At 48.0% G+C, this 8,346-nt stretch overlaps 1 protein-coding gene across 3 annotated transcripts in view; it reads left to right on the top strand.

The window, feature by feature from the left end:
- Positions 1–658: 658 nt before the first annotated feature.
- The window catches only part of LOC111836737 (protein phosphatase 3 catalytic subunit alpha-like), a 44,456-nt gene continuing 36,768 nt past the window's right edge, over positions 659–8,346 (top strand). The window contains exon 1 of one of the 3 annotated variants that reach the window (XM_023798256.2): positions 659–968. In XM_023798256.2, coding sequence (XP_023654024.1) covers positions 914–968 — 55 coding nt within the window. In that variant the 5' untranslated portion in view covers positions 659–913. Of the gene's footprint in view, positions 969–1,301; positions 1,478–2,602; positions 2,722–8,346 lie in introns of those variants that run through there. The other 2 variants (XM_023798257.2, XM_023798258.2) reach the window with 2 other exon arrangements.

Raw genomic sequence — 8,346 nt, 5'->3', positions numbered from 1 at the left:
CTTGCAGGATCCTCATTGCTGAGGACCCAAGCGGTTGGGCCAGGCCAAGGGGACGCCCACTTAACACCTGTCTGTTTAGCTGTGTGGTGGGTGCAACAGCGCGCTGCATCAGTGCACGCTCCCCAACCTGTCCTGACTTGAAAATCATAAAATGCTTGGAAAGGGGGCATTTCAGGATCCACCCAAGGGGAGTGGTCTGCGCTGTGTTATTATGGTGACCGGATCACATCAGGAACAGTAAGACGGTGAAAAAATGACAGGCCTATATCAAATCACAAGTAAAAAACAATCCCCTCACATTAATCATATGTGGGGCATATTCAGCGATGTAAATATTTACATTGGCTTTGTGATCTTGGGCTACAAGTGGAGTCAGGTGTGTGTCGCGTTCTGCCGCAAAGCGTCTTTTCCCTTAAATGCGACGCAAAGCTAGCTTGTGACTGGCGACGGACGCCCCCCCCCCCCCTCCACCCCATTTATATACACAAGGTTCAAAGAGAGCCGCATGTAATAGCAAAACATGGCGCGTGCCTGGGAAACCCCGGCTTGCCTCCACCTGATGGCAGTATCAGGCAGTCCCTGGAAGCTATTGCGTGGGAGTTCCCTCTTCGCCATATCGGGCTGGTGAGGATCTCCAATACTGAACGCCTCTCTCTCCCTCTGTCTCTCTCTCTGCCCCCTCCTCATTCCATCTTGCCATCCTCCCCCACACGACAATCCAGCACAGAAGCCTTGCATTGTAGCGGCAGACATCTGACATCCCCGGTCCGGTGGCGGTGAGACGCGGGGAGGGGGGACGCACCGAGTGATGCTCCTGCAGCACCGTCATCTCGCGCCAGCGAAAACAAACCAAGAATAAACAGTCACTTCTGCCGGAGGAATAAAAACGTTCGCCTCGACAGAGCAACTGCTCATGAAGATGTCTAACGTTGACATGGTGTTAAACGCCACTGAACGAGTGGTCAAATGTAGGTGCAATTTTAACATGTATTCAATTACTATTGTTTCAGTATTAATAGCAACTGGTAATTTTAGGGGCATTGTTATATAATAGGTTGCGCGTCGTTTACATTGTATATTGCTATCGGGCTTGATTGCATTGCAGTTATTATTTTTTTGTCGTACTTCAGAACAATTCGTTGAATCGATTTGGGGGGTATTATAGTTTCTACATCTGCATTACATGCTTGGCGATGACGGGATGCCTACAGACTGCGTTTCATTTCTTTTTTTCTGAGGTGGGGGGGGTTGAGGGGGTGGGGGCAGAGTTTCTTTGGATGTCTTTGCGGGTGCTGCGTGAGGCGGTGATGCAGCAGGATTTCACAGGCGGAGTGACAGGGAGCGCAACCGGCCAGCGACATCCACACCTGCCATAAAGGCGGGCAAGAAAGACCGAGAACAATACTTGGCGATCATTGTCTTAGTTCCGATGAGACGTCTTTCCGTCTGACGATGACATCGAAAGGTAGACAGAAAGGTAGTGTCCAGATTTATGATAAGAGGGGTTTCCCCTTTCGTCAGAGGACTCAGAGGTCTTTAATCGCCTCCATCAAAGCATCTGTTCGCACGGTGCAGGATCGCGGGTGCAGACTGGGGGTTTGCATAGGTGAAATGTGTGTGCATAAAGATGTAGCTGGAAGTCAGCTCAGGTGACCCTGTGAAATGTTGCAGCACGAATCTTTGGGATCTGACGTTATTTATGCGGTCCAAGCCGGTTTCTCTGCGTACACGGCACCGATGCTAAGGCGCTGGGAACTGCGACCGTTAGTCTATATAGCGAAGGAGCGCATTGTGACTCTTGAATGAATTGTATTGCGACCAGATCTGCAAATTTCCTTCAATGTCACTACGGTACTATCACGAAAGACTTCCCGTTATCCTTATACGTGGCCTGTAAAAAAATATTGCCCGCATAAATGGAACCGTATACCGTCCAGGTGTGAATTTGTGTTGTGTTGTCCTGTTAATCGTAGTTACCCTCGTAGTAAATCATTACGCTGCCATCATTCACTGTGCGGAACTGATAAAAAAAAAATTATAAGCAAAACCATTATTTTCGGACATGCTCGTCTGGTAGCAATGAAATCGATTCCGAGACCAAGCCATTTTAAGGAGCGATTCAAAGAAATGTGGTGTCTTAACGTTTAAAACTTTCGCAATTTTTGGTGGTATCGTTAGAGAAAGACAATTGTGAATGCACACTGTCACTTTTAATATAGCAAATAATCAATTCTTACCTAGGTATTTGGGTTTTGACTTTTGATGCTCTGAAAGAGAAGCAATTGTGTAATATGTATGCACTCGCTGGTGAATTTACATTATCGTTAGTGTTATTAAAGTTAATACTGGTCATTGCCAGATTACTGAAGACCAGGGGAGGTGCTGTCCGTCTGGCGTGGTTGTCTGCATGTCCGCAGGAGCACGACGCTGTACTGTAGCTTTCCACCGTAAGGCTGCAGACCTACCTTACAAAACGCGAGTTCTGGAGAAATATGTGAATCGCCCTCAACATATGCTGTATATAAGTGAGTGAGGCGGAAAGGAGGGCGGATTTATAGTATCCGTCTCATAATATCATAACGCAGCAACAAATTCGGGGACCGGCTCCATGCAATGAGAAGCATGTCCACTCAGTACAGTTCAAGTTTACGGAACAACACGTCGATGACTTTTCAGAGATAAACGCTAACAAATGGCAAGGAAAAATGCGATGTGAAAACGGTAACAGTGAAATTAATTTCGATATTAAGGGTGAGAAGCTTTGCGGATTCAAGTAGCCTACAGTTCGACAGTATTTAACCAACAATAGGAATTAGGTACAGACATTTAGAGATTAGTCTGGAAAAGAGTTGAGATGAAGCATAGGCAGCCGAATAAGGGAGTTTGAAAGGCGAGTGAATCTTTACCTTTAGGAAATAAGGTTTATTTTTGGTTTGTATGAATTATACAGGGAATGTGGTTTGCACAATTCAGGCTGTACGTTGTATGTAGAAGATAAGCAATTGGTATCTTCTGTTGAGTATCATGCTTTGATATATGGAATGTCGCTTTTGTGAAATATATATATATGTGTGTGTGTGTGTGTGTGTTATCGTATTTTTACAGTGTGTTCTGCGCATGCCCACCAGCATACCAAGTTTTTTATATACTCTGTCCATTGTGCAAAAAAGGGCTTGTTTAGTGTGAATAGCACAATTCGACGCCTCTCCGCTGGCATTCTTTGTCCTGGTCTGTTCGTTTTAACATACGTATTTTGAGCATTCTACTAATGAAAACTGAGACAAAAGCTGCACTGTATTGAATAATACAATATCTGGTGTAATTTTGATTCATTATTTAATTACTTGGATTACTTAATACTTCATTGCACTCGAAAAATTAGGTAACTGAATGATTTATTATCGCTACAAAGAGGAGTTATTTTTTCTTGAGGTGCACAAATGAACTAATTGAAATTAAGGTATTTGATTTGGTTTCCCTACTAATTATCATGTAGGACTTTTTTCAGACGACCTGAATCCAGGCAGAAGAAACTATGTATGCATTGTCTTCCTGCTGTAATTCGGTGTTAATAGTTACATTAAAGCAAACAGCACAGTAGCAGTTTCTAAGATCTGGGCTATATATGCATGTATAAACTCTTGCGCACACAGTAAAAAGCTCCCGTTTGCTGTTCTCTAATGGATTGTCTTCCTCCTAAATGTCTTCCTTATTTGTTCAGAGTCAAAATGAGTAAACATTGCTCAGTGAATACCTTTGCTTTAGCTTTAATGATATCTTGAAGTGTGTGTTGTGTCTTTAAAAAAAAAAAAAATGAAAATCAGCGTAGGTATTCATGGTATTAGCCCTTTGCCGTGTTGGCGCTCCACCAGTATAAAGCTGAGGTTCTTCACCATGCCAGGCGGGAGACCAGTATCAGATGAGCGATCGCCGGCCTTCGCCGTGGCCTTAAATCAAGCCGATGCTCCGCGCGCTGCTGGAGGAACTTCGCACAAACTCGAGATGCATTTAAGGAAAAGGGGAGTCGGCTGATAAGATCGGGTCTCCATGACTCCCGGATAGCTCGCTCTCAAGCTGAACCCGGTTTCTATGCATATCTCGGAGGACGCTCCATGGCAACACCATGTGGGAAATGTTTTGATAGTGGTGCCTGGGGACCCCCCGCCCTGGCAGATGAGCGGTGGTCGGTCTTTCCTGGGGCTTCAAGGCGCAGATTTATGGCCGATATCTGCTCCTGCGTCAGACGGGGGTGGCTTGTTGTTCTCGATTTCGGTGCGGCGGGCGGCTGGTTTGTCTTACAGACGAGGTCGTTTTAGTAGCGCTCAGCGGCCGGGTGTGGGGGCACGTTTCTGCTGCTTGTATACAGATGGTCCTTATTGACTGGATTGTGTGTTAATTTCGGGACATTAAACGGCACTTAAAAAAGCCCTGCAAAGATTTGCAGCCAATCTGGGTCAGAGGCATGTGCCACCTGGCTCACGCTGCCCCCCCCCCACACACACACACTTTCCCCTCACCTTCCTTTGCCCTCTTTTCCTACTTTCACTCCTTCACTCAAAAGGTGAATGTCCTTGAAAAAGGCACAAAAATCAATACATCCTGAAGGTGAAGAAAATGCTGTGCTTGGACTATGCAGAATACTGAAAGAATATCAGCCCATTACAATCAATGTGTCAGTGTCAGCTCTGTCAGTGTCAGTGCAATCAGTCTAAGTGTCAGTGCAGGCAGTGTGTCAGGTTTAGTGTCAATGTGTCAGTGTCAGCTCTGTCAGTGTCAGTGCAGTCAGTGTGTCACTGCAGTTAATGTCTCTGTGTCAGTTCAGTCAGTGTCAGTTTGGTCTGTGTGTCAGTATCAGTGCAGTCAATGCCAGTGTTGTCAGTGCAGTTAGTGTGTCATTGCAGTCATTGTGTCTGTGTCAGTGCAGTCAGCATGCCAGTGTCAGTTCTGTCGGTGCAATCAATGGGTCAGTGTCAGTTTAGTTTGTGTGTCAGTACAGTCAGTGGGTCACAGCAGTCAGTGACTCAGTGTCAGTTCAGTCAGTGTTTCAGTGTCAGTTTAGTCAGTGTGTCACTGCAGTCAGTGTGTCAGCTTAGTCAGTGTGTCACTGCAGTCAGTGTGTCAGTTTAGTCAGTGTGTCACTGCAGTCAGTGTGTCAGCTTCACCCTCTGGCATTCAGTGTGTCTCACATATATCACACACTGCTAGGGCAGTGTTACTGCAATACCACCTCCCCCCTATAGCTGTCATCTCAGATCAGCTCCATTATCAGGGCCGCATCACATGGCTCACTGCATTGTCACATGGTATCTGGGGTTGCTGTCTGTCCCACCTCTGAAGGCTTGACAACCCCCCCCCCCCCCCCCGACTGCCGATCACTTATGCAGCAAACCTATGTGGTCTTTTTATAATGGTGCAGTTTGTTCTGTGTTTTTGGTATGAAAGCCATCCAGGCCAAATTACAGAGCTGCATTTCCATTGGCTCCTGCAGTAGATGTTCTTTTATGGGGTGCTGGCAGGCGAGGAGTGGGGGGGTCCTTGCACAAAGGCGGCTGGGGTGACAACAGGTGTACCGCTGACATTCTGAGGTCTGTTTTCCAGAGTGCGATCTTAGGATCCTGGACATAGTGCTGAGTATTATCGATGGGGACCCCTGTTGTTGGGGGGGGGGGGGGGGGGGGTCAATCTAAGGACCCCACAGTGCTTTGTATCTCCTTAAGCACTTGACTTTTAGCTATTTATGGTTCCCAGCTAAAAATGGCGGAAGGCTGCACAGCTACGTGTGCTCAGGCTGGTGTATGTTTGTCTGGATCTCCATGCATGCGTCTCACGGCTGCTGAGAAAAGCCCCCGGATGCCTGGCGGCAGACCGTTAGCTGGTTAGAGCAGCGGGGGGCCTGTCGGTCCGCGTTTGCGTCACCATGCCCGCTCGTTCGGGCAGCGCCGGCCGCGATGCCGGCCATAGCGGGACCGGGTCGATGACGCGTGGGTGGGCCCTCGGAGCACCGGGCCGAGCCGCTCGCTGGGCTGTCCGCGGGGTTTTTTGCTTTCTTTCCACTCTCCCGCTCTCTAGAGCTTTATTTAGCACTGCAGGTGAATAATCGAAGCGTCGGTTTACAGCGGTTGTTCCGCTACACAGAGGCCTCTTGCATAACTCCTCGTCCCCGAAGTGTGGGGGTGCGGTGGAGCGAAGGAGCGGGAGGAGAAAGGGAGGGAGCAGCAAGATGTATGCTGACTCTCGACGTGCCTGGAGAGTGGCCTTTGACTAAGGCTCTCCGCCTCTATATTCCACGGTTTAACAGCAGATCAGCTGACGATGACATCATCTGTTTTGGTTGTTGCTACACAAACTCCTGCACTTCCCGCCGGGCCGTAACTCGGGTCATGTGACCTGATGTCCGCTCTAGACGCTTTCTGATCATCCTACACAGACACGCCCACGCAGCCTTTCTCCTAGGAAGGCGTTAACCTCTGAACCTCGTTTTATTCTTCCTTCGCTGGCATTTTGAGTTTTCATGCACGTGTCACCTGTTTTCTGTGTTACACAAAGACACACACACTGTAGGGCAGCGGTTCTCAACCCAGAGGTCGTGACCCAAAGTTCTGAAAGGGTCGCAAGGCAGAGTTGGAAATGTAAGCATTTTAAAGCCAGCAAGCTCCTATGCTGATCCACGATCAGATTTCCCAGCCCCAATCCTAGAATTACCCTATATAAACGGGTCTTGGGTCTGCAAATGCTTAGTGCAAAACTAGTGAACACTCAACCAATCCAAAAAGCCCAACCACAGATGCTTGATGTGGACGCACCACTGCTCACCTGCTCTTGACTTCCGTTTTTGTATTTTGCCTCATTTGGAGTTGGCTCTTTCTGCAGCTGTGACTTGTACTGGGTAGTAAATTCAATGCTGCATCCAACCAGACACCTGACCCAGAAACTTGGACTTTGATGGCACCGGGGGCAGGTGTCAGCCACCAGCTTATCTGGACCGCATGCCTCTGGTCTATCAGAGGGTGCTCGCTCAGATACAAAGCTTAAACCCGCACCTGGGGGTGTGGCCAAAGTTAGACCCACCCACAGGAAGGTGGAGTCAAATGAAGTCACACCCACAACTAGGTGGGGCCAGTGTCAGATATGCTGTCTCATCATTCCTTAACTGGTCTCGTATCCTAAATGCTGTTCTCCACTTGTCTTTGATTTGATAGCTCTCATTATGTTCTTACTTATGTTTGTAACATTGCCTGGCTCATGCTGAACTTGTTCCTGGTTACTCACTGGAAGCTCAGCCTAGTCACACTTATCCCTGGCTGATTTTTTTGACAGCTGTATGCCTGATATGTACCGTCTACCTTGCTTGTATGTCGGACAAAAGCGACTGTTAAATAAAAGAACGTAAAGAGATTGTTGTGTAAGATGTACTCCAGCGCCATGGGCTGCGTAATCTTAGTTGCTGCGGTCCAAATACGTGCAGCTTCACTGAATCGGTGTCTGTAAACGGTCGTTCGATGTTGACCGTGTGTTCCTGGGCTCTGTGACGGGCTGGCACCCTCTCCAGCTTATATTCTACCCTGTATGTCCTGGGACAGACTCCAGGCTCAGCGGTTGTAGAAAACTCCACACACACGCCAAGCCGGGCGGGAGTCGAACCCGTGACCCTGGAGGTGTGAGGGCCCAAAGCCACCCACTGGGCCACCTTGTCACCCATGCCTTTGTAAACAGGAGCTGGTCCAACCTGACCCACTTCTAACTACTTTTGGGCATTAAACTTTATTAGCGCTGATGTTATGGCGATTTTATGAGGGACGTGTATCACAGTACTTAAGTGCTATTAATCCGACTCTATAACAAGGGCTAACATGCTAGTGCAGTGTTTCCCAATCCGGCCCACATCTTTCCAGCCGGTCCACATCTTTGCCCCCTCCTAGCTCTTGGCGGAACCTGGGAAGAAGCAATAACGTGGACTGTCTGAAGGTCCCTGAGGGCTGGATTGGAAAACACTGTGGTAGTGTGTTACTCATGTAGACTGTTACAGATGGCTGCTTGTGGTGTCCTCAGAGGAAAGCTTGCTGAATGGTAATTGCTGAACGTTGCTTGTCGTGATCCAGGACAGTGTGTTATGAGCCACGACGTGCATTAAACGTGTTTCACTTGGACACCGGCAGCCGGCCGATACATCGGGGGTCTTTAATCTCCTGCATATGGCTTCTGAGTATGCAGGCAGGTTGAAAAACCACAGAGCCTGAAATGCCATTACTTCCAGTGGTAGTGCTTTGTTCCACTGCGAAACACGTCCGGGTTTCAAAATCGCATGTCTAGTAGTAGGGAACTTCACGTCAGCATGTCCCAAAAGGG

The sequence above is a fragment of the Paramormyrops kingsleyae genome, chromosome 24, assembly GCF_048594095.1.
Source record: "Paramormyrops kingsleyae isolate MSU_618 chromosome 24, PKINGS_0.4, whole genome shotgun sequence".
In the NCBI taxonomy this organism is placed as follows: Eukaryota; Metazoa; Chordata; class Actinopteri; order Osteoglossiformes; family Mormyridae; genus Paramormyrops; species Paramormyrops kingsleyae.
The sequence above is the reverse complement of the archived record's forward strand: the minus strand, read 5'-3'. Positions and strand labels throughout refer to the sequence as shown.